A 26,152-nucleotide genomic window follows, 5' to 3' on the forward strand; every position below is an offset into this window, starting at 1 on the left:
TTCCTATCCAGATGTTCATAAATCCTATCCCTTACAATTCTCTCTAAGACTTTGCCCACAACAGAAGTGAGACTCACCGGCCTATAGTTACTAGGGTTAGCCCTACTCCCCTTCTTGAACAAGGGAACCACATTTGCTATCCTCCAGTCTTCTGGCACTATTCCTGTAGACAACGAGGACATAAAAATCAAGGCCAATGGCTCTGCAATCTCCTCCCTTGCTTCCCAGAGAATCCTAGGATAAACGCCATCAGGCCCAGGGGACTTATCAACAAACATCAGTGGCACGATATGACGAAGAGTAGTGAGCTATTTCGGTATTCTGGCCAATATTTTGCCCACATTTAACACAAACACAGTACTGTGTACTGTCCTCAGCAGCCCATTATAGAAAACATCAAGATATGGAAAAGGGACAGTAACAATTTCCCACAATCACACCAGGGGTAAAAGACAAAGACTTCTTTGGGGAGAAAGTTTCAGAAATTGGATCTTTTCTCAACAGAACAGAGATGGTCAAGTGGAATCAAATGGAGATTTTCCAAAGGTTTGGAAGCTTGAGAGGGGAATGCAAATGCAACATTGTTTCCATGAGTTAGTGAACAGGTGACAGAGGAAGCACAGACTGAGGATTACCACTGGAAGAAGGGGGATGTCAGAAGAAATGTTTTCACACAGAGTGAAGAGAACAGGACTGCTTTGCAGTGAAAACATGATGATATGGAGGCAGGGTTTAAAACAAACAGAGTCAACTACTAGGATATGAAAGGACAGAAGAAACATCCATTCAACCAACTTGGTTTTTATCAAAAGACACCAGGATTGCTCCAGGATCTTTTTGGAAACTCGGGGTGGACATGAAGTTCGAAAACATCATCCAACTTCAAAATCACAAAAGTGTCAGTCTCCAATAAGAGCCAAGAGCATTTTAAACAAAGATAGCAATGCAATTAGTCAGCACCACAGTCCTAGGCTCTCACAAGGGTACAAACTTCCACCTGAGACCAGGTAAATTAGATAAGCAGCATAAAATTAGAAAGGGACACAGACACAGATTACATTTTAGCAGTAAGAGCAATGCTCGGCAAATCCAAGAAACAATGAATGATTTTGGTATGCAGGAAAGCTAAAAACTTCAAAACAAGTAAATCCCCTGGACAGACTGTGCTTCTGTTAAAGTGCTAAGACACTAAGGAGGAGACCTGTGTGTGGTACTGATATTCATCAAGAGCACATCAATGGACATTGGGAGGTTTCAGTAGATGGAAGAGAGGCTAGTTTGTTGCTCAGATTCAAAATAAAAAAAAGGGAATGACCACATAAAGAACATAAGGTGATTAAGGAAAGAATGTGTCTGGAACATTACATCATATTAAATAGAAATTCAGACAAAAGAATGACAGGGTCTCTCTAAAGTAAGATGATTTTATTACTATTAGAAAATTCTTACAGAGTGATCAACACATGGAACATACACCTGGGGAAGCAGAAACCCTGAAGCCATTTATCAAACCATTCCAGGATAGAGGGGGAAAGGATTATAAGGCCTTTCTGGTGTATAATTTCAGCATTTACAAATACCTTACAATAACGTACCTGGGAACAGGTGTATCATACTTCTAGGAGTGGGATAAACCAACAATAGATACTTAACTAACGTTTAAAATATCAACATCTCAAAGCACTTCACAGAGACAAAATAAGATGAAATGACAGCTAGAGAAATAAGAGATATTATGGCTGAGAAACAAAGGTTTGGTCAAAGAGGTCAGTTCTAAGGTGTGTCTGAATGGATAGATGTAGAGAGACATGGAGTAGAAAAAGAGATTTCAGCAGGTTAGGGCCACTGAAAGCACACTCTCAAATGGTGAAACAACTAAAATCACTTAGGGTGCTCAAGAGGCCAGAACTAGGTGAGCATAGATATTAAGTGCTATGTTTAGGAGATGAGAGATATATGGAAGGGCGAGGCCATAGAGAAATTTGGAAACAAGGATGAGATGCCAAACAGACACACACGAGAATTCCTAGAACTTTAAGAACAAACATATTGAGTTAGACTCCATCTGCTACCCACTGAGAAAAAGAACAGGAAATGACATCACCAACCCAAAGAAACCCAAACACATAAATAGAAAGCAGGAATCACGTACACTGCTTCGCCCGAAGCCCAATGAAGATGTTACTGAAACATCTGGAAATGAATTTCCTAGCTCAGCAAGCAAATATCAGAGAATGGTTACAGCACAGAAGACAGGTATTCAGCCAATCATGTCTGTAACCATTCTCTGCGACAGCAATCAGCTGATCCCACCGCCCCCCCCCCCCCCCACACCCGACATTTTCCCCGTAGCCCTGCAAAGTTTCTTCACTTCAAACAAATACCCAATTCTCTTTGAAAAACCTTGATTGAAACTGCCTCCACCACAGACACAGGCAGCACATGCTAGATCTCGATGTCATGTTGCTATTGTTTCTTTTGCTAACTACCTTAAATCTGGGCCCTCTGGTTTGTGATTGTTCCACCAATGTCCAGGTGCCTCATGATTTTCAGCATCGTTATCAAATTTCCTCTCAGCCTTCTCTTCTCCAAGGAGAACAGTCCCAGCCTCTCCAATCTATCGAGATAATTAAAATTCCTGAACTCTGGAACTATTCTCATAAATCTACGTTTCATCTTTTCAAAAATCTTCCCATTCTTGCTACAGTGCGGTGCCCAAAATTGGGCAATACTGCAGTTAAGGTGGGAAAGTAAACAATTAAATAAATACTAGATATGCAAACCTCTTGGAATGGCAATCTATAACTGCATTCCAAACAAGAGCAACACTGTTCACTTGATAAAATGAGGCATGTGAAGCCTTCACAAATGATTGAAGTAGGTTTCATGGACAGATGTAGTTTTAGTCAGACGTGAATACAGTCGCAGGGAATTCTTGGTATTTCAAACTCTGAATAGATTTCCTACGACATCCAGCATGTTCTATGTATCCTCTTGCTCTACCTGTCTAGAGATGTTGAATTCCAGCAAGCAAACCACCTTTCTGGTTTATGAAAAAAGAACTAAAAATGTACATTAGTTTGTTCTCAACTGTGAGCCTTGTAGACAAACAGATCCAGTGCTAACTGCACTAATCAAAATTATGGTTAAAACTGGTTGGCAAGGTTAGATCTCATGGAATACAGGGAGAACTAGCCATTTGGATACAGAACTGGCTCGAAGATAGAAGACAGAGGGTGGTGGTGGAGGGTTGGGTATACTTTCCTTTATTGGTTAGAGTATTGAGAATTGGAATTGGGAGGTCATGTTGCATTTGTACAGGGCATTGATTAGGCCACTGTTGGAATATTGTGTGCAATTCTGGTCTCCCTCCTATTGGAAGGATGTTGTGAAACATAGAAGGCGTTCAGAAAAGATTTATAAGGATGTTGCCAGGGTTGGAGGATTGGAGTTACAGGGAGAGGCTGAATAGGTTGGGGCTGTTTTCCCTGGAGCGTCGGAGGCTGACGGGTGACCTTATAGAGGTTTATAAAATCATGAGGGGCATGGATAGGATAAATATACAAAGTCATTTCCCTGGGGTGGGGGAGTCCAGAACTAGAGGGCATAGATTTAGGGTGAGAGAAGAAAGATATATAAGGAACCTAAGGGGCAACCTTTTCACGCAGAGGGTGGTGTGTATATGGAATGAGCTGCCAGAGGAAGTGGTAGGGGCCAGTACAATTGCAACATTTAAAAGGCATCTGGATGGGTATATGAACAGGAAAGGTTTGGAGGGATATGAGGCAGTGCTGACAGGTGGGACTAGATTGGGTTGAGATATCTGGTCGGCATGGACAAGTTGGACCGAAGGGTCGGTTTCTGTGCTGTACATTTCTATGACTAAATCACAAGCATGGCAGACAAAAATGTTAAAGAAAGACCTGTGTTTATATAACATCTTTCATGTCCTCAGAACTTCCTAATACATTTTACAGCCAATTAAGTACTTTTGAAGTCAACATTGTAGCAAATTCATTCTCACAAGATCCCACTAAAAGTAATGAGTCAAATCCTGGGCTGAGGGATAAATATTTACTAGAATATTAGTGTAAACACCAATACTTTTCCTTGAAGCAGTGCCATAGAATATTTTATATAAACAATTATAGATGGGGTGTGACATAAGATCTCATACATGCAATGTAGCATGCCGCCAATACTGCTCTGGGGATATCAGCCCGGATTATATGCTTAGGTCTTTATATTTAACTATGTACCTTTTAACTCATGAAGAATAAGTGCTACTGATTGAGCCATAACTGATGCTATGCTAAATCAGGCAGACCAGAACCAGACGAGAGCACATGGCAACCAAAAATAGCCAATTCAAGAACGCAGCATGAAAACAAAAACCAAAAGCAATTATGAAAGCTTGCAACATATTGCATAGGTAATGACAGCCCTATCAACAGGTTCCAATGTAACAAATCACATACTCATCTCCAAACACTTGGTGACTGTATAATGGACTGAAGCTCATGGTCTCATCTTCCAGGTCTTCAACGAAGCGAACTAGTAATATGGAAAAAACACATCATGCTGACTCTCTGATTCAGAGAAAGAAACAGCAGAACCAATTTCGTTAGCACCCAATAGTTACATTAACAGCTCAATAAGTAGAGAAATCATACTCCCCTAGGAGTTATTTCAGAAAAGTAATGTTCTACCCCCAAAGAGGAGGATTATACACTGGTTCATCGCTGAATGTAATAAACTATTTTGCAACATCACTGCAACATTTCCACCAACTCCAGTTACCAATTGGCCACAACATGACTTCCTTTCTCGCCCATCTCCACACCAACCCCTCCACCCCCATTTCTCCTTCGCTGTCTGATGTATAAAGGGGAGCAGTGTGCAAGTCATAAAAAGATTCTGTGCTTGAAGCACATACCTAACTTTAGCCGAATAGCCTTGTTGGTATCACACTTGTATTCTGCTAACTTCTTTTCCAGGTTCAAAAGCTCTACAGAAAATAAATCAGACATAAAAAAGTTAGCAGAAAAAAACACCTGATCTAGATAACCACTATTATTTCATGTGTAAACAGTCCTCATCAAGGCTACATCTCTTACATACAAGCAATCATCTCCTGTCAAATATCTCAGAAGGACAGAAGTGTTAAAATTAGGGGCATTACCATAGGCCACCAACAGTGGGCTTGGCCCTGGCATTCAGGAGTAATGTGATGAGATGCTATTACCTATGACTGCACTGAAGTCAGCTTCCAGGGACTGGAAGGAGGTTAGGGGGTCCAGCAGCACTGAGACAGGCCAAGGTTACAGAGTGACAGGAACCTGGAACTTAGTGGAATTAGAAGAGAACTTTCAAGGTTTTGAAGCACTGGTAGTAGCTTGAAGTAGAGGGGATGGTATAGAGGATTAAGGAGGTCATGTGTAACAATAGTAGAGTGCAGGATTTCAGAAAGGGCAGCAAGTGTCCAATAGGACTGAAGGACTCATTTAGGACACTGAGGTGTTGCTGGAATCTGGGCATATGGGGAAGGTGGGGAATAAGGTCTTGAACAACGTCAATAGAGAGGAAAGCAGAGGAGAACAGTATTAATTGCCATGTGTTGAAGCAACAGGTCACATCCTCCATTTCCCCTCTTCAGAGGTTTCCCATCCTCAGGTTTCTGATTTCAAGCAAATCAAATGTCATCATTAAGATTCACCGATTAGTAATCTGAGACCACAGGTGGGTGATTTTATTTTTGCTTTAAATTCATACAATGCATTGGTACTGTAAGCAGGATTACTGAATTTATATGCAATTAACAAAATTCAATAAGAATTAGCCCATAAAATGCTCCATGTTCATCATTATGCACTTTCCAGGTTTTTACGCATTGCCCAGCATATGCACTGTTCCTGCTTATGTCACCTGAAAACCTTAAACTAAGGGGGGAAAGAGAAGGAGGGGCGGGGGGGGGGGGGGGGGGAGGAGAAGAGAGAAAGGAGGGGGGGAGGGGCGGGGGAGAGAGGGAGGGGCGGGGGGAGGAGAGAAAGGAGGGGGTGGGGGGGGAGAGAAAGGAGGGGGGGAAAGACACACACACACAGAGAAAGTGTTTCCGATGTGTATTGAGGAGAAATTTCTTCTTCAGTTTCCAGTTCAATGAGAGAGGTGACATTGTTGGATATGATTCTGGGAAATGAGGTGGGTGAGGTGGATCATATGACATTCAGGAATGTCTGAGGGAGAGTGATTTAAATTGACTATGGAAAAAGGACAAGAATGCAATGTACAGTTGAAATAACTAATTGCAAGAAAACCAACTTCAGTGAACAGATCTGTTCCAGTTAAAGTGGAACCAAAGATTGGCAGACAAAAATAAATCTAAACAATGGGCTGTTTTTGAAAGAAGAAATGGTTCAGTTGGGTCCACATACATTGCCACAAAGGGGAAACACAGGGTAAACAAATCCAGAACTCCCTCGATGACCAAAGAAAGAGAGAATACACGGAAGCAGAGCATTTGGCCTATGACAGATGTCAAGTTGACCACACAGAAAAGAACCAGGTTAAAAATAAAAAAACTCAAAGGAAAAGGGAGACAAAGAATACAAGCAAATACTAGCAACAAAGATAAAAGAGAATCTAAAAGATCTTCTATAACCATAAAAGTAGTAAAACAGTAGAAGGACTGAGCCAATTAGGGACCTGAAAGGGAATTTACGCATGAAGGAGAAGGCATGACCAAGGTGTGAAACAAATACATTGCAGTAAAGCAATGCCACCCAAGTCATAGTGAAAGAAGAGGCAGTCAAGATACTGGATGAACAACAAATGAATAAAGAAGTGGTTTTGGGCAGACTGGCAGCACCTAAAGTTGACAAGTTTCCAGGCCCTGGTCTTGGTGGGATGCATCCAAGGTTACCAAGGGAAAGAGGGCAGAGGCATGACCGTCATTTTTCAATGGTCCTTAGATATAGGGTGATGCCCAAGGACTTAAAATTGCGAATCTTACACCTTGCTTCATAAAAGGATGCAACGGGTAAATCCAGCAAATTCAGGGCAGTCAGTTTAACCTCAGTGGAGGGAAAGCAATTCAAAATTGTATCCCAAATTAAACATTAAAAGTCACTTGGACATATCTAGATAAAAGAAGAAAAAACAACACAGCTTTGATAAAGGGAAATCCTGTTTAAGTAATTTGATGCAGTTGAGATTTGATAAAAAGCATATCAGCAAATTTGAAACCATGGTATAAAGAAAAAGGGTACAGTATCAGCACAAATTTGGAGTAGTGACAGGACAGATGGTATCAGTGAATGGTAATTTTTCAGCCTCGAAGTAGGTACACAGTGAGGACTTTCTTAATCTATACGATCAATGGAGACTTGGTTTGTACAGGGAACAATTTCAAAATTGACAGATGCCAAAAGTTGGGAAGCATTCTGGATTGCGAGGGGGACTGTGTTAAACTTCAAATATAAAATAAAAGATATAATTCTGAATAGGGTACAGGATTAGAGGGATCCGGAGGTATACACGCATTAATCAGTGAAAGGGGCAGGGCAGGTTGAGAAAGTGATAAGTAAAAGGATATGGGATCCTGAACTTTTAAAGAAGCAGAGTACAAAAGCAAGCAAGTTATGGTGAACCTTTGTAAGTACTGGTCCAACCTTAATGATGGCCAATTCCAGACATCACGCTTTACGAACGGTGGAAAGCTTGAGAGAAAGGGCTGAAAAATTCACAAGAATGAAATTCTCATCTCTGGAGCCAGTTATGAAGATAAATTGGAAGAAATGGAGACTGTCCTCTGTGGAGAAAAGGCTGCCATGAGATTTTAGTAGTGGTATTCAAAATCAGGACGGATCTGGACAGAATGGACAGGGATAAACTGTTTCCATTGATAGGGAGGTCAAGAATTAGGAGATACTGATATAACATGATTGACAAAAGACCCAACATTGACATGAGAAAAGATTTTGTTTTGCTAATGTAGCACAGCCTGAGAAAGTGGCACAGATTCACTGGTGCTGGATAAGCACCTGGGGAAAATTTGCAAGATTACAAGAAAAGACTAAGGATGGAGTCAATTACAATGGATCATTCACCCATATCCCAAGAACATGTGGGAGAAACTGAGCATGCAGTCACATTTTACATCCTTGCATCTACAAGGGGCATCCAACAGTTTATTTTTTTTTTGTACAATTCACAAATTCCACGCAATGATTAAGATATTTTTAGAGCTGGAATCAATCTTCTGTGGTGTGGCAGTCAAACCGAAAGTAGCCTTCATGTGAAAGGTCTTCAAATGCCAAGGGATATGTAGGCCAGAACATTAAGGGGTATTGGGGCTCCATTTTTGAAGGCTAATATTTGATACTTGTGATCATTCCAACTATTTCTTTCAATATCTACATTCTCATGGTAGTTGCTCAAGGAAAGCTTGTGCTGTAATTACATCCTTTTGTCAGTGGTAGTAGTGTAGCACCAGGGGGAGCAAGAGGGTTAAATTTATATTGCACTTTTCATGACAACCAGATCATAGAAATTATAGTACAGAAGGAGGCCACTCAACCCACTGTGACTGCACTAGCTCCAGAAAGACCTACCCAGCTATCTAAATTCATCACTTTCAAATATATATCAAGCTCTCATTTGAAACCTCCTATGGAATCCACCTCCACCAATCTACCAGGTAACGCAAATCCTAACAACTCTCGGAGTAAAGACATTTCTCCTCATCTCACTCTTGGCTCTCTTGCTAACAATCTTGAAATTGGGATCCCCTAGTTACTGATAAAACAAAATACCCTTTTTCACCTGGTCACAGAATCCCAGGGTGGAAGCAGGCCATTCGGCCCAACTGGCCCACACCAACCCTCCAACATTCCACAGACCCATCCCCCTACCCTATATTTCCCATGGCTAACCCACCTAGCCTGCACACCCCTGAACACTATGGGCAAATTTAGCATGGCCAATCACCTAACCTGCACATCTTTGGACTGTGGGAAGAAACCAGAACATCCAGTGGAACCCCATGCAGACACAGAGTGTGTGCAAACCGCACACAGACAGTCACCCAAGAGTGGAATTGACCCCTGGTCCCTAGCACTGAGAGGCAGCAGTGCTAATCACCGAGCCACCTGTCAAAATTGCTGATATTATGGAGGCTTTCAAAATTATCACCTGTTAATCTTCTCTGCTCCAAGGAGAATAATCCCAATTTCTCTAATCTTTTCTTATATCTGAAATCTCTCATTTCTGGTATCATTCTAGTAAATCTCCCTTGAACTCTCTCCAGAGCTTTAACATCCTTCTTTAAATAAGGTGCCCAGAACTGAATACAATACTCCAATGTGGTCTGACCAGTGATTTGTAGAACTGTAGGATCACTCTCTTGCTGTTACACTCTATGTCTCCATTTATAAACCCAAGTATCCTATAAATCTGAACAAATGTTTCAACTTGCCTGGCCACCTTCAGAGAATCATGCACGTGAATCCTGAGGTCCCTCTGCTCCTGTATGCCCTTCAGAGTTGTATTGTCTCTCTCTATTTCTTCTACCAAAATGTAATATTCCACATTTCTCTGCATTCCAAAATGCATGACCTCACATCTCAAAGCACTTTACAGTCAATGAAGTATTCATGAGTTTTCATCACTGTTGTGACACAGGAACAGAAACCGTGGAAGCCAAATTGCACAAAGCAAGACCCGGAAAATCTGAATGATTAGAGAAATCTGTTCTTGTGATGTTAACTGAGGTATAAATATTGACTCCTCACCAGGAATAATTCCCTGACTCTTCTTTATGATAGTGACATGGGATCCATCACATCCAACACACCCTAGGAATGGGCCCTTGGTTTGACATGGTCTCACAGTACTGCACTTGAGTGTCAACCTTGATTTTTTGGAGTGGGACTTGAACCTGAAATCTTGTGATGGAGAGGCTTCCACCAACAGAGCCATGACGGTCACTGTGGAGGGTATAATTAAACATGCTTACACAAACAATTTCAAGTCTATATGGAAACTGCATGTAGAAATGTGTAAGCACATACATACCTGACTACGACTATCAGCCTGTCTGAGTTGGCAGCATTCATAGCGTCAAAAAAAAAAATAGAAGTAGACCATTCAAGCCTCTCAAATCCAGTCTCATTCAGTAGTACTATGGCTGGTCTTCTAACTCAATTTGATTTTGCCATCAGCCTCAATCCCCTCAAAAGTCCAAAAACTTCATTGGATCTCAGCTTTAAGTATAGTTCATGAGACTCCACAAACTGCTGCTGTAGTGAATTTCAAAACATTCACCACTCTGAGGAAAGAAATTTCTTCTCATGTCAGTCCTAAATGACTAGCTCCTCATCCTGAAACTGTGACACCATGTTTTGATTCCAGAGGGAAACAACCTGTGTCTGTCCTGTCAAATTGCTTCAGAATCTTGTCTGTTTCAATGAGATCACTTCTCATCCTTCTAAACTCCAGAGAACATCGGCCCAATTCACTCAGCTTCTCATCGCAGGACAACACTCTCACCTGAGAAATCAAGTTGGTGAAACTTCAGTGTACAACTTCAAAGACAAGTATCAACCTTTAAGTTGAAAAGTGTGGTGCTGGAAAAAACACAGATCAGGCAGCATCCAAAAAGCAGGAGAATCAATGTTTCGGGCCTGTCTGACATGTCGACTCTCCTGCTCCTCAGATGCTGCCTGACCTGCTGTGCTTTAATAGTGCCATACTCTTTGACTCTGATCTCCAACATCAGCAGTCCTCACTTTCTCTTGAATCTTTCTTCAGTAAAGACCAAATCTGTGTACAGCAGACCACACGTGGTCTCAAAAAAAGCCTTATACAATCGCAGAAAGACTTCTTTACTAGTGTACTCTAACCCCTTTGTAGTCAAGTCCACATACCATTTGCAATCTCAATTACTCACTGTACCTGGACATACTTTGTGTATCATCCAGAAGCACAACCAGATTTCTCTGAACACCAACATTTAAAAGTTACCAGTCATGCAAAGTAAATTCTATTTTCTATTCTTCTGACTGAAGTGTATCACCTCATATTCCTCCACATTATCTGCCACATTCACGTAATCGGTGCTGTCTTTTATGTCCTCCTCTCAGCACACATTTTGCAGCGTCAACAAACATTACTCTTAGTCCTTTCGTTCAAGCTATTAACTTAGGTTGTACACAGCCAAGCCCCATCCTTGAGGCACTCCACTAGCTACAGCCTGCCAATTTCAAAATAAGCCATTCACCCCTACTCTACTTTTTGCCCCATTAACCAATCCTTTATCCATGTTAATATATCAGATTTAACTTCAGGAGCCCTTTAGTGTGCATCTTATTGAGTGCCCTTTGAAAGTCCAAATACATACACCTCTGGTTCTCATCTCTCTCAAGACAGAAACATTCTTGAGAATCAGGCTGGATGAACATGCTGGACTGAGATGAAAAGCGTTAAAAGTAGAGATCACTACAACTAAGCTGGATTGATTCAATAAGTCTGCAATGTTATCAATGGCTAGTTGTGGTGGAGTCAATTCTCAGCTTTGTCTGTTAAGCACAATATCATCCTTTGACAGCCTCTTCCAAAACCCACAACCTCTAGCATCTAGAAGGACAAGGGCAGCAGATGCACAGGAACACCACCTAGTTAACCTATAAGCCACTCACATCCAGAGTTAGAAATGTATTGTTGTCCCTTCACTGACACTCATTCAAAATTGTGGAACACCCTCCCGAACAGGACTGTGGCAGTACCTGCACCAGGTGAATTGCAGCAGTTCAAAAAGGCAACTTAGCACTGCCTTCTCAAGGGTAATTCAAGATTAGTAATAGACCATGGCCTAGCCAGAATACAATCATCCCTTGAATGAATAAGGAAACATCTTCAAAATTCTATTTTCTAAAATCATTGATTGGGTAATTTCCCCTTGTGTACACAAACAGATTATTTTCTTTCCCAATTAGAATGGCTCTGCTGCCACGAGAATAATTTATGGATCCTGTAAGTTAAAGATTGCCTCATAACAATATAGCTCATACTGCTGTCCTGCATGTGATGTTGGAATAGTTAAGGCTCCTCCTATAGACATACACACATGTGCATCTAACCTATGGCACCAACTCAAAGCTAATAGGTGACAGACACAGCAAGTCAAATGTCAAGCTTGAGAAATTTTGACTAAATTGAACAAGCTCAATGGTTGAGGAGCCTTTTATATTCTGGACATGTGCTCTTCAAATGTAAATTCACAGCTCTCATGCTGACAACGTAGTGAGTTACTTTATTACCTGGAGAACTTGTCACTGTTCTTGTTCAGAGTTGGAAGGTGATGAGCTCAAGTAATACCATTCAGATTTTAAAATGCCATTGTGGCAGATACAGTTCAACCAGCGTGCCAGTTCCTGAATAAATCTTCTCGCTTTTTATTTTTTTGCGGGGGGGGGGGGGGGGGAGACGGACGGAAGTAAGTAAGTAATGTGTACAGTCATCCCAGGAAAGGGGCAGCTTTAAGGGCAAAGTTGCGTTTTCCCTGCCTATAATTTCTCATGTACTCAATGCCATGGCACTCCAAAGGAACATACAGGAGTCACTTGCCCCCATCAAATTTAAGCATTTCTGAGAGACAGGGTAGTTCTCGCCAATATTTCCCGTTCTCCAAACAAATCCATTTAGAAGTTATCGATCATTACACAGTCGAACCTGCAGCGAACTGGCTGGCGGATACTTCAAAACTACTGCAGTGGCTTTAGAACCCGGTAAGACATTTGGGGTGGGGAGAGAAACTTACTCCGGAAATTGAAGTCTTAATTCCAGAAGGGAAAAGAAACGAACTTTAAACAGTGTACGATTCAAGTACACGTCGCCATAGAAGAACAGGAAAAGGATCCCCATCCCCCGCCAGAGCCAGAGCCAGAGCCAGTTGACATATTGACAACGTCTCGAACGAAAGGACCACCAAGATCAACTGCCGCCATCACAAGATGAACAGTGACCGCAAAACACTAGCCGCACTTTTTTTTTCCCCCCAGCTGGCTCACAGTGTACACTCACCCGCCATATCAGCCTCCGGGCGCCGCTCCTACTCTCAAGCCCGAGAGAGAGAGGCCGAGACCAATACCGATCCTCTGCTCTACTCGTACTGTCTGGAACCTCAGCACGTGACTGAGGGCAGCGCGCGCGGGAAGGTCGATCTCAGAACAGTCCATCTGGAGACCACGCCCACTGACTGGCCTTTCCCGCGCGGGTCAACTGAAGCAAGACCAGTTTCCAAATCACTGCCTTATCTGATGTCCCTTGCTTCTTGTCTCCTCTACAAAAGAAAGAACCCTCCTGGTATGCACCTTGTCCAGTTCCTTCAGCATCTTACATGTTTCAATAAGATCATCTTTCATTCTTCTAAACTCTAATGGACTAAGACCCAATCTGGTTAACCTTTCCATCTCCAGAACTCTCATCTCCAGAATAAGTCGAGTGAATGTTCCCTAAAGTGATTTTAATGCAGTTATATTTATTTTTAAATAAGGAGACCACACCCACAGTACTCCAGAAGTGGTCTTGTACAGCTACCATAAAATTTCCTTACTTCTATATTCGATTCTTTTTGAATAAACACCCAAATTCTATTTGCTATCCTAATAATTTGATGTACAGTATCTTCATACTATTTTCTTGAGATTGATGTACCAGGACACCAGAATCCAATTCCGTAATCCCTGTATGCCTTGTAGCATATGAACCTATTGTGCCACCTGGTATCACCACCAAGTACATCCTTCCCTCTACTATTAGCTACATAGGTAGGAATGCCCCATTGGTACGTGGGTGGTAAGGGCTAACATGTATTGTTAAGAAAACGTTGGAATCAATTATTTAAGATGTAATAGCAGAACATTTAGAAAATCATAATCTAATTGAGTCCAGTCAGTTCAGCTTCATGAAAGGGAAATCATGCCTGACTATGAGAATTTTTGAGAAAGTCTCAACCAGAGTGGATAGATGGGATAGACGTTTTGTATTTGGACTTCCAGATGTTTAACAAGATACCTCACAAAATATTAATTTATACGAGCCCAGGGTATTGCAGGTAGTATTTTGGCTCGTGGGCAGGAAACAGCGAGTGGGGACTCGGGGCTGTTTTTCAGGTTGGTGACCTATGACCAGTGGGGTTCGACCGGAATCAGTGCTGGGACTGCAACTGTTTATACATTAATGATTTGGAGTAAGGAAGCCAATCTACTGTAGCCAACTTTGTAGATGATACTGAAATAAGTGAAAATGTAAGTTGCGAGAGGAATACAAAGAGTTTGCAGTAAGTGGCCAAAAGTTGACAATGGAGTATAATATGAAGTTGTTCATTTTGTTCGGGAGAACAAAAGAACAGTATTATTTACAGGTAAATGGGGGGAAAAACCTTCCGAAAGCTGCAACACAAAGGGACTAGGGGCTACTTAGCACAAAGCACAGAAAGCTAGCACACAGGAAGGTGCAGCAGGTAATTAGGAAAGCTAATGGAATATTTCCTCTTATTTCAAGGAGGGTGGAGTATAAAAGTAGAGAAGTCTTACTTCAACTGTGTGATGTGCTAGTGACACCACATAGAGTCATAGAGTCTGGAGTACTGTGAGCACGTTTGGTCCCCTTCTTTAAGGACAGATATTATTTCATTGGAGCAGTTCAGAGAATGTTCCCCAATATGAAGGGATTATCTTATGACCGAAGGTTAAGAAGGTTGGGACTCTACTCACTGGAGTTTAGAAGAATGAGAGGTGATGTCATAGAAACAGCACAGAAACAGACCCTTCGGTCCAATCAGTCCATGCCAAACATAATCCCAAACTAAACTAGTCCCACATGCGTGTTCCTGGTCCTATTCATTTCCTATTCATGTACTTATTCAAATTCCTTTTAAATGTTGTAATTGTACCCACATCCACCACTTCCTCAGGAAGTTCATTCCACACATGAACAACCCTCTGTAAAAAATTTGTCCCTCATGGCTTTTTAAAATCTCTCTCCTCTGACCTTAAAAATGTGCCCTCTTGTCTTGAAATCCCTTATCCCAAGGAAAAGACAACTATCATTAACTATATCGATACCCCTCATTATTTTATAAACTCCTATAAGGTTGCCTCTCAACCTCTTACACTCCAGTGAAAAAAGTCCCAGCCTGTCCAGCCTTTTTGTTTATAACTCAAGCCTTCCATAACTGGCAACATCCTGCTCTGAAATAAATAGTGTTCTTAAGAGGACTTGACAGGGGAAAGGCTGATAGAATGTTTCCCCTTGTGGGAGAGTCTGCTACAAGAGGATATATGGATTAGTGATGCTGGAAGAGCACAGCAGTTCAGGCAGCATCCAAGGAGCTTCGAAATCGATGTTTCGGGCAAAAGCCCTTCATCAAGAATAAAGGCAGTGAGCCTGAAGTGTGGAGAGATAAGCTAGAGGAGGGTGGGGGTGGGGAGAAAGTAGCATAGAGTACAATGGGTGAGTGGGGGAGGAGATGAAGGTGATAGGTCAGGGAGGAGAGGGTGGAGTGGATAGGTGGAAAAGGAGATAGGCAGGTAGAACAACTCCGGACAAGTCATGGGGACAGTTTAGAACTAGGGTGAGGTGGGGGAAAGGGAAATGAGGAAACTGTTGAAGTCCACATTGATGCCCTGGGGTTGAAGTGTTCCGAGGCGGAAGAAGACGCGTTCTTCCTCCAGGCGGTGAGGGAGCGGCGGTGAAGGAGGTCCAGGACCTCCATGTCCTCGGCAGAGTGGGAGGGGGAGTTGAAATGTTGGGCCGCGGGGCGGTGTGGTTGATTGGTGCGGGTGTCCCGGAGATGTTCCCTAAAGCGCTCTGCTTTAGGGAAGTAGAGGAGATGTAGAGGAGACTGCATCGGGAGCAACGGATACAATAAATGATATTGGTGGATGTGCAAGTAAAACTTTGATGGATCCTCTTTTAGGGCCTTGGATAGAGGTGAGGGAGGAGGTGTGGGCGCAGGTTTTACAGTTCCTGCGGTGGCAGGGGAAAGTGCCAGGATTGGAGGGTGGGTTGTAGGGGGGCATGGACCTGACCAGGTAGTCACGGAGGGAACGGTCTTTGCGGAAGGCAGAAAGGGGTGTGGAGGGAAATATATCCCTGGTGGTGGGGTCTGTTTTACAAGAGGATATAGTCTTAGAATAAAGAGGCACCTATTTAAGACTGAGATGAGGAGGAATTTCTTCTCTGAGAGTTGTGAGCTTTTGGAACTTCTTGCCACAGAGAGCATTGGGGGCACCTTTTGTGCATTGAAGGCTATTAGATAGATTCTTGATTGCTTGGGGTTATGGGGAAAGGCCATGAAAGTGGACATTAGGAATGTTGGAACAGCCGTGATCCTATTGAATGGAGAAGTGGGCTTGAGAGACCAAATCGCCTACTCCATTGGTATTTCTTAGGGTATTATGGGAATAGGTGTCTTTGAGACCTACTTGCCTTTTGTGGTTATGTTCCCAGGCTATGGGAGTGTTCTCTGCAGGCTTGCTTTTTGGTGAAAGTAAAAATACTGCGGATGCTGGAAATCCAAAACAAGCTCAGAAAATTGCATGTTCTGCTTTTGTTATTCTGTTTTGACCCCACATGGCTAGTATACAATTTCTGTTTTATTATTATCTTCAGTTATGAGCTCCATTTACCTTGCTTCTGAATCAAATGTGACGGTAGTGGTTGTCAGGTGGGAGACTGTGGACAGGGAAGTGGATTTGAGGTTACAACCTTTTTGACTGGCAGAACAGGCTCGAGGGGATGAGTGGTCTACTTTAGCTTCTGATTCTTGAGCTTGTATCACAATCTCTTTTATTTTTCACCCTCTGGCGGATCTCTGTTGTCTTTTCATCTTTTCTTTTTCCCTAACTCATGACTTATTTAGAGGCTGTTCATCTCTGCTATCATAGTTCTGACAAAACCTGAAACCTTTGCTCTTTTTTCTCTCGTGCTGTCGGACCTGAACATTTCCAGTAAGTTCATTTTTCAAAGTGGACTTGGCCGCTTTGTGCTTTGGCGGAGACGGGCTGAGAGGATGCCAGTCATTCCATTGGTCCTGCCGGTCCATTGGTCAGCGTTGTCGAAACGAGCAAGAGCGCTCTCTGATTGGAGGAGGAGAGGGGCTGTCAATATCCGGTGTGAGTATCACAAAGAGAAACAGCAAGAAGGAGCGGTAGTAAGAACAAGATGGTGAGTGAAGTTAGGTGTTGAGTGAGTAATCGGATGCTATGATGTGGTTCTGTTTCTTTCCTTGTATTAATATTGCATTTTGTTATTTTTTTCCCCCTGTGCAGTGTGATTTCGCCGAAGATCAGATCACCGGTAAGTTTTCGTCTTCAGTTTTCAACTGGCCATGGAATAGGGATTTCAGCCTGAACCCACCTCGGCGGTAGTTTGCTTAAAGTTCCCGCAACGGGGTGAAAGCTCTCAGTCTAAGTCACTGGAGGCCCAAGTGAGCCTCGATCTCTTGCTGATTGTTCCCCATCCCAGCCTTACTTTCCTAGCTTTAAAAGCCGGAAACCGCGCCTTTTGTCTCTCTCTCTTTCTCTCTTCCTCCCTCTCTTCCCCCCACCCCCGCCCCCCGACTGATTAGTACAAACTCTATCCAAATAAGGACAAAGTTCTTCTCTCTCGCTCTCTCAGGCAGCCTGGGCCCAGCCCTCATTCCTTTCAAATGCGTCTAACGAGATAGGGGTCCTACCGGTTGTAAGCAGAGAACACGACGTCTAGACTTTGATCGCCTCTCATTAAGTTCAGTTGTTCCCTCCGCCGTTTTATAATTAATTGCCTGAGAGAACCAGAACCTGAAAGCTGAAACTCGAAGTAATTACGTAGTATCAACGGCATGAACCATTCCTACAATGACACAACACAGCCAAACCAGTCCCACAGGCCTACAATTGTTCTTTATCCCATTTCCTTTTGGAAGCCTTGATTCAGTTTGATTTCACCAATCTTACTTCCACCTCGAGGTACGGACACTACCACCACCAAGCCCCCTCTTTTTTTGAGTTGAATGCTCTCCATTGTGTACAATAGTTGCAAGCTTTGTGTTGACGGGATAAGTTCAAACTGGGTGAACAAATAAATCTTATGATTTCCTTTAAGAGACTGAAAACTTTCAGTTGAGCTGACAGTTTCTAAACTCTTGCTGCAGTTAATAGTGCCTCAAGTCACTTTTTTCCATTCGTTTTTCCAAACGTTTTTTACTTTTGTATGCGACTTACTTTTAAACTGCAGAGATAAATATTAAACAGAATATTCATCTCATGGTCTCTATTGAATTGCTATCCTTCCAGTGGACAGTCCACAGTCGCTCCCAGCTTCATATGGGTTTCTGTGTCCCTGTTTGCTGTGTAGTGACTGTCTCTAGGTGCCTTGCCTCAGTTTAGAGTTTCCTTCACCAGCAGCAAAGTTTGTTCTGACAGTTCTTTCTCTTTTTCCTCTTTCTTCCCCCCCCCCCCCCCCAATCTCCTGGACTTGACTGTTTCTCCCTGCTGCATTTTACTGTGGCAGCTTGCAAAGCTAAGTGACCTAGTCTCTGCTGACCACACCTAACTGCTGTCTTAGATATTGTTTTGTAGGGAAGGTTATAACTTTATCTCAAAGTTTGAGAATACCTTGTAAATCTGTAAATTTCCTCATTTAATTGGCCAGTTACATAAATAGCCAGTATTGTGGTGATGCCTCAATTGTTTCTTAATTATAAACAAATAGATTATGCTGTTGACTCTACCGATTCTGTCCCTCCACAGTAATCATTGTTACTACCACAACCCTCCTTTCTTCCCTGAATATTTTGTATTCAGGATAGTTTTATACTTGGTTTCTTCTGTCCTAAATCATGTGCATATTTAATCTTCTGTCTCCTTGATCTTAATTCTAGGAAATCAGTTTGTCCTTTAAACCTGCACATTTTTTGAGTAACTATTTTCTTTGCAGAATTCAAAGAGGCATTTTGCCTCTATGACCGCGTTGGTGAAGGTAAAATTGGCTACAACCAGTTTGGTGATCTCTTGCGTGCTCTTGGCCAGAATCCATGTAATGCTGAAGTCTTAAAAGTTCTTGGGAACCCAAAGCCTGAAGGTAAGGACCAAAAGGTGCTGTAATTGAGGAAGGGTTGGGGAAGAAGCCATGGGAGAGGATTCTGAGGAGAAGTGCATGGGACAAGGAATTCTGTCATATACTGAAGCTAGTCATGATCCCCTTGGAACAGAAGGTGAAGAGATTCAATAATTTGCAAAATTATGGTATTTTGATTAATTTTATACACCATATACTGTTGCCATGGGTGTGAGGGTTGGTAGTCATAGGAATTTTTTTAAATAAAACTCAGTTGTGAGGAGAAATCATTTTGGGTGTAATGAGTTATGATCTGGAAAATGTTACATGATAAAGTTCTGGAAGCAGATTTCATCTGCATTTCAACAGGGAAATGCTGCTGGTGTGGGTTTACTCCCACAATCCAAAGATGCGTAGGTTAGGTGAATTTAGCCATGCTAAATTACCCATGTTCAAGGATGTACAAGTTAGGTACATTAGTCAGGGGTAAATGTAGGATAATGGGGCAACTGGTCTGCATGGGTTACTTTTTTTTGTTTTGGAGGGTCAATGTGGACTTGTTGGCCCAAAGGGCCTGTTTCCACACTGTAGGGATTCCATGATTGTTATCGAAACTAAATAGAAAGAAAATTGCTTTATCCATGTTGAATAAGTTTGTTTCATTTTTGTTGGTTTTGTTCCAAAGTTTGTGTTCTGCTGATGTAATTGGATAGACATTTTTTTTTGTGCTCCGTTTTGTTGGGGTTCCAGCACACCCTTTCTTGGTTACCAAGCAACAACTTGACAGCTTGCATGTCTGTAAACTAAGGTAATGGAGAACAAAGATAGCAGTAAACTTCTTTGCATTTTCAGACATGAATATGAAAACACTGGATTTTGAGCAGTTCCTTCCTAAGCTTCAGGACATTGCAAGAAACAAGGAACCAGGAACATTTGAAGACTTTGTTGAGGGTCTGCGTGTTTTTGATAAAGAAGGCAATGGCACAGTCATGGGTGCTGAGCTACGTCATGTATTGGTTACTCTTGGTAACGTTTCATCTTTTGTGGTCACTAGAATGTTAACCATGTCAAACTCTATAGAAAGTTACAAAGCTCTTCTTTGAACATGTTTAATCTGTTAAACAAATCAGTGGTTTCTGCTTCATTCTTGTACACTCTGACTGTAGTGTTGAAGGATCAGGCTGGTTTTAGTTTTTAAATTTTGAACCTAAATACTTTTCAGTTTGAACACCTTTGTGCCAGCTATAGCGTCCCTGCTTGCAGCAGAAAACATCCCATAATTTAATTTGAATTGGCCCTTGTGCCCTTACAACAAGTGGGGAGAAAGGAGTATTTCTGGCTGGAAGTGGTTGCTTTTTTTAAGTTACTATTAAGAATCTAAATAGGAACTTTTCTCCTTTTTTTTTTTCCCTCGCTCATCTGTCCTAAATAATCAGCCTTTTTTGTCTTGAGACTGTGTCCTCTATCTCTGGCAAATGACCCCCGTATCTATCCATTCAAGTGACTTCAGAATTTTGTATGTTTCAATTAAAACCCCCTCATTCTTAACATCAGAAAATTTGGGTCAATTTACTCAGGCTCCCAGGGCAACCCTCAGAGACTAGTCTTTTGAGCCTTCACTGTACTACCTCCCCAATGTAACAGAAGAATTCACTTACATAAGTATATTAAATGGTGCAGTACTGTGGTTTTTAAGAAAAATACTTTTGGTGCCAAAGTGACTAAATGTTGCCTGTGTAATATTCCATTTATTGTACCCCTACTAAACTTGTCTTTCTATTTGCCTGTGGAGGTGAACATGATGACTAATATAGCTGTCACCTGCAAGCTGTTGCACTAAATGGCCTGTCAATCAATTGCTTGGTGCTGACACGTGAACAAGTTTGAGATACGTGCCCTATCACTGGTCTTGTATGCCCTCTTGTGGTGCAGTGGTAGTGTCCCTATCCCTGGGCCAAGGGTTCTGGGTTCAGGTCCCACCTACTTCAGAGATGTTACTGCATATCTCTGAACAGTTTGATTAGATTAAATAGGTTCAATTTTTAAACAAAAAAAAACAAACCTTGACACTGACTTGGATAGCTGCTGGCAGCTTCTGGATTCTAAAGTCAATGTACACTATGGGGGAAGCCACCTTTCCTGCCTGCTACGTTGGTCATTATTTGCTGGCAAGGGGAGAAAGTTGTCCATGGATTATCTTACCCAGCAATTAATTATGGAGGTGGTGAAAAGGATGTTGGTTTTTCCCTCTGGTAATCATGCCCAATTAATTTACTTTCTCGTCACTTCCAGGGACATGTTGCTGCATGTCTTCAGTTTGCATTCTCCCCTGGTTTTGTTCCATTAGCAAAAATGAACATGTTTTCTGTCTGCTGCCAAAACCTTTTGTCTGTGTTGTCACCACTGCACCATTACTAGACATCCCTTAAGGAATCGAAAGTCCCACACTCTGGAATTCCTTGTGTTGTGACCCTTGTTTTGAAATGCCATCTCTTGACCAAATCGTTTGGTCAGCCCTTAACATTCCTTAAGCTTTAGCATCTGATGTCTGTGTCTCTCTCTCTGCAGTTTTTCTGTCATGTTAATGTGTAAACTACTTTGCTTTGTCCAGTCTTTGTGCTTGATGGATGATGTGTGATTTTTCATGCTGCCTGTGATATGATCAAGTGCATGCTTGCCAGACATTCTTCGTTGCTGGGTGTGTTTTCCAGTTGCTTATTGTTTTTAGGTCAGTCTATGTTGTCTGTGTCTCTTAATGAGCTATGTTATTTAGGTGAGAAAATGACTGAGGAAGAAGTGGAGACTCTGTTGGCTGGCCATGAGGATGCTAATGGCTGCATCAACTATGAAGGTAAGTGTCTGTCTGAATGTCAAACCTCTGTACTAAATATTTTTTAGCACAAACCATAATTATCAAAACTAATGTTCCTTGTGTTACCTGTGAAAAGTAGTTGTGCAATATGGGTATGCTTGTGTATCTGCTACATGTAGACTTTGCATTTATACAGAAATTGGAGTTTAGGCTGCTGAGCCGTCTAGGTGATGCTGAGTAGCAAAGGGTTTGGACTATAATTATATGAAAATTATACAGAAAAGTGAGGGGAAAACCAAGCAGTTCCTGACATTTCATTTTAATTAGGGAGGTAATTTTGGTCATTCTTTGCTCATCCACCCAGAACGCACACCAATGGGCAGTAGGCAAATTGTATCATTGCTATCATTGTGGTAGATGTAAGGAGTGGAGTTGCTGGTTTCCATCACTGCCTCCTGTTGATCACTGAGATACTGAGAATTTGTTGGTCGAGGAGCACAACTGGAATGTTATAATTACCCAAGTTTAAACGAACATTGTAGTAGGACATGTTAAAAATCTTCCTCTCTCCAGTTCTCCTTCACTTAAATGTGAAATTAAGATACTCAAAAAAACAAAGAAATGGGGCCTGTTTAAAACTGTCCCAATTCCTTGCCTTTCTTGGGATGACACCTTATCAAATATTTAATTCAAAATGCATTTACTTTTTAAAAAAAAACACTTAGTTTAACTTTTTTCTTTTTTGACAGCTTTTGTCAGGCACATCATGTCTGGGTGAATGGCAGGCCATGGTATGCCACATTGACACATCCTTTATTTCCCTACCAATTTTTAACTTGTTTTCTTTCTTTTTTGGCATGTTCTGCATGTGGCTTGTTCTAGGTATGACTTGGAGGGGTGGGAGGGCAGTGTCTCTGGTTCTCAACTATACTTGAATTTCTGCCAACTAAAGGAAAACCATTTTAATCGTGACCACTTCATGCAGGCTAGATGGTCTAATTTAGGGTGAGATGATGGAAAATTGGTAACCTCACAGGACTAGTAATCCAGAGATCCAAGCTTTATGGTCTGGCTGCATGAGTTTAAACCCCATTACAGATGCTGGTGGAATTTAAAGTTCTGTTAATAAATCTAGAACTTTGAGCCAGCCTGTGTTTGTGACCATAACAATTTATTTTTTTAAAAATCAGGTTCACTTCAAAGATGGACATGTGCCATTGTATCTGGTCTGGCCTGCATATGACTTCAGACTCTTGGAAATGTGAATCTGCCATTTCAGAAGGCAGTCTGTTCAAGGGCAATTTGGGATGGACAACAATATCCAAACACTTCAAACAAATAAAAATCCACTTTTGCCTCTTACTATGTATCACTTTCCTATTTTGATTTAAAAGTTTTTTTTTTTAATGCCAATATCTTCAAGTCAAAATGACTTGAATTAGACACCCATTAACCAACTCTCTCAGAAGTGAAAGCTGATGCTCCTGATCCCCTTTTAGGAGGACTCTATTTTCCTGTGCTCAGCATTTTTCCAGTGATTTGAAGAGTAGAACCTTTTTTTTTCATGGCACATTATGACAAACTTGACCTTGAACTCCTGCCAGCTGATTGTAGGATCCTTTGACTCAAATGGTCTTCCTTTGGTATCTCATGTGTTGCTGTGAATTGACATGCCTGCATTCTTTTGTCTGACTAGGCTTTGCCAGCCTGACTGAGCTACCATTGTTTTTCTGCTCCCTGCCTGTAGTTAGTGTAAATTGGAAAACTGACTTCTGGACCCACTGTGCTCAACAGAATTGTACAGGGGTGGGGAGGAGAGGATGAAAGTGGGGTTCTGAAAGGTTCCGATTACCATCTATATGAGCCAATAACCTAATTTTTGTTTGAGTAGGTAGTCAAATCTAATTAATAACTACCTTGAGAAATAGTTTAGTTTTCAGTAACTTGTGATGGTAAATTGGGATGACACCTTTTGCATGTGACTCACTTTGCTGTCTATTTTATATGCAAACCATGCTCTTGCATATAGTTTTTTTTTGTGGGATTGAGTTGGTGTATTCTAAAATTGAAAACTTTAATCGGAACCTTTCTTGTTTGTTTTTTTTTTGTCATGTCAGAATGATTATAACATCTATCTTTCCTCTTACAGAGCTGGTCCGAATGGTGATGAACGGCTGAACTCTGTACCTGCGTTTTTAAGTGCCTTTTTTTTTCCAACCTATTTAAGTCTCCTTTCTAAAAGAATTTTCTGTTTTATATTTATCAACACATGTGCAGGCCCAAGAATGGGAATCTAATGCATTGAGTCCATCTGTAGGATGATAGGAGCTGAGTAGGTAGCAAAAGGGTGAACTGCTAAACCTGGATACACTGCAGGCTTCTGCATCTCCTCAGAAGGAATGAATGCAGCAAGTGGTTCTAATTGAGGCCCTAAAATCTTTCTTTCCCTGAAGTAATCTTGTAGGAAGGCCAAGTTTTGGAGTAAGAAGGATCTGTCTCTGAAGCTCAGTTCATTGGCTTCTGCTTTGATTGTGTATGCACGGCAATTTTCTGTATTTCATTGCTTTCAAATAATAAAACCTCACTATGAATTTGCTGTGTGGTCATTTGCATTTCAGTACTTCACTCCATTTGGGGTTAAGAGAAAGTGAGGCAGTCTATGCTGTTCTGAGAACCTCTTAATACCAACATTCTCTACCTTCAGCTTGTCTTGTTTTGAAGTTAATAACTCCCAGACAGCATTTTTCCTGAACTGTTGATGACTTTTTATGGCTTTGTTCATTTATAGGCCCTGCTAAAAGGGGCATGTCTTGTGCTACACAAATATGTACTCTGCTGCACTGGGTTTCTATAATTGAAGCAGAGTAGTTGGAGGGCAGAGGTGCTGTATATATTTCAATAAAAATGACTTTCAAAAATCTATGATAAATTTGGTACTTATTTGGACAAGAATGGAAGAAAGCCAAGCAAACTTTTTTAAAAAAAAAATACTTAGCTTGGTTTCTGCCAGTCCTGCCAACAACAATATTTAACCAAGTGGGTGGGTAGGGGGGGATGACAAGGTTAATGTCTATTACCTTCCACAAGCCACTTGATAAAGTGCCATGTTGAGTTTATCCCATGGATTAAAATGAATCTTTGCTAAGAGCAGAGACATTAAACTTGTCTGATAGGAGAAGTATATAAAATGGAGGTGTGGACAATTGGACTCATTTTTCCCAGAGTGTGGAAAGAGGGAGTGTTTGAGTATGGAGAGAGTTGGCAGGTGACTGGACCAATCTTTTAACTCTCTCTCCACATTGCCTGGTATCATTCCCATTATAATCCTTTTAGCCCCTCTTCCCATAGTCCTGTATCAATCACAAAGTAAGCCCTGCTCATTCATCATTGCCATCTCTAAATGTCCACTCTGCCTCTCCCCACAGCATAACTAATCCCAAAATAATTCCATTACCCTGCTCTTGAGAAGGCAGTCTGTTCAAGGGCAACTAGGGATGGGCAACAATATCAAAACACTTTAGATATTGCTAGCAAACACTCATTTCATGTGTTTATAAAATTGCCCCTTTCAGTTCCCTTCTGTTCTTTCCCTGCTAACCTTAAACAAATGTCTTCTACTCCTAAACCTTGCCCATCATCATCATCTAAGCTTCTCCTCTGTCTGTTAACTTGTAAAGGAAAAAATCCTGGCTTGTCCAACCTCTTCCATATAACTCTCAGGTCCAGGCAACATCCTTGTAAATTTCTTCTGTACTCAGTTTAATAATATCTTTTCTATAACAAGGTCTCCAAAACTGAACACACTACTTCAAGTGCAGCCTCACCATCATCCTGTATAACTACAACATGCCAACTTCCATACTCAATGCCCTGACTGATGAATCTCTCTCTCTTTTCCCCATAGCCCTCGATCAATCTCAAGCTAATGCCACTGCCTTGCTCATTTGGAATTCTTTTCATTTAAGTTTCATTTTAAACTCTGCCTTAGTACACACTTCTGATTCAGAATACCACTGGTGTATCACAATCCACACTGATGCTATAGTACTGAGAGCTTGAGTCATTAAACAGAGGTCCTGTCAGCCCTTTGTGGCACTATTCTGTGAACAGGAGATATATTCTCCCTCATGTCCAAAAATATTTAATTCTCAAATTATTGGAATACTTTATCTCAGTGCATATTTAAAAAAAAACTATTCTTCAAAAGCACTGAGTTGGCGGTTAAGTACTTTAAGATGCCTG

At 41.5% G+C, this 26,152-nt stretch overlaps 2 protein-coding genes across 3 annotated transcripts in view; one reads left to right on the plus strand and one right to left on the minus strand.

Annotated features, from left to right (window-relative positions):
* hat1 (histone acetyltransferase 1) overlaps positions 1 to 13,192 on the minus strand; it is a 47,499-nt gene extending 34,307 nt beyond the window's left edge. Inside the window, exons 1-3 of the mRNA XM_072566982.1 lie at positions 13,078 to 13,192; positions 4,937 to 5,008; positions 4,479 to 4,554 (exon numbers count right to left, since the gene is read on the minus strand). Coding sequence (XP_072423083.1) covers positions 4,479 to 4,554; positions 4,937 to 5,008; positions 13,078 to 13,084 — 155 coding nt within the window. The 5' untranslated portion in view covers positions 13,085 to 13,192. The remainder of the gene's footprint in view (positions 1 to 4,478; positions 4,555 to 4,936; positions 5,009 to 13,077) is intronic.
* A 3,932-nt stretch (positions 13,193 to 17,124) lies between these two features.
* On the plus strand, positions 17,125 to 24,501 carry LOC140471106 (myosin light polypeptide 6-like). Of its 2 annotated transcripts, XM_072566986.1 has the most exons (7): positions 17,125 to 17,226; positions 17,331 to 17,358; positions 18,979 to 19,122; positions 19,951 to 20,124; positions 21,872 to 21,949; positions 22,660 to 22,701; positions 24,060 to 24,501. In XM_072566986.1, the coding sequence occupies exons 1-6, from the start codon at positions 17,224 to 17,226 to the stop codon at positions 22,686 to 22,688; spliced, it is 456 nt and encodes a 151-aa protein (XP_072423087.1). In that variant the 5' UTR covers positions 17,125 to 17,223; the 3' UTR covers positions 22,689 to 22,701; positions 24,060 to 24,501. The 2 variants fall into 2 exon arrangements, with proteins under 2 accessions (XP_072423087.1, XP_072423088.1); XM_072566987.1 differs by lacking the exon at positions 22,660 to 22,701.
* Positions 24,502 to 26,152: the final 1,651 nt, after the last annotated feature.

Source organism: Chiloscyllium punctatum, chromosome X (genome assembly GCF_047496795.1).
Source record: "Chiloscyllium punctatum isolate Juve2018m chromosome X, sChiPun1.3, whole genome shotgun sequence".
Classification (NCBI taxonomy): domain Eukaryota; kingdom Metazoa; phylum Chordata; class Chondrichthyes; order Orectolobiformes; family Hemiscylliidae; genus Chiloscyllium; species Chiloscyllium punctatum.

Coding starts and splice junctions, on each gene's coding strand:
- LOC140471106 (XM_072566986.1), top strand. Junction 17,359..18,978: donor CGCCGAAGATCAGATCACCG/GTAAGTTTTCGT, acceptor TTTTCTTTGCAG/AATTCAAAGAGGCATTTTGC. Junction 20,125..21,871: donor TCATGTATTGGTTACTCTTG/GTAACGTTTCAT, acceptor TATGTTATTTAG/GTGAGAAAATGACTGAGGAA.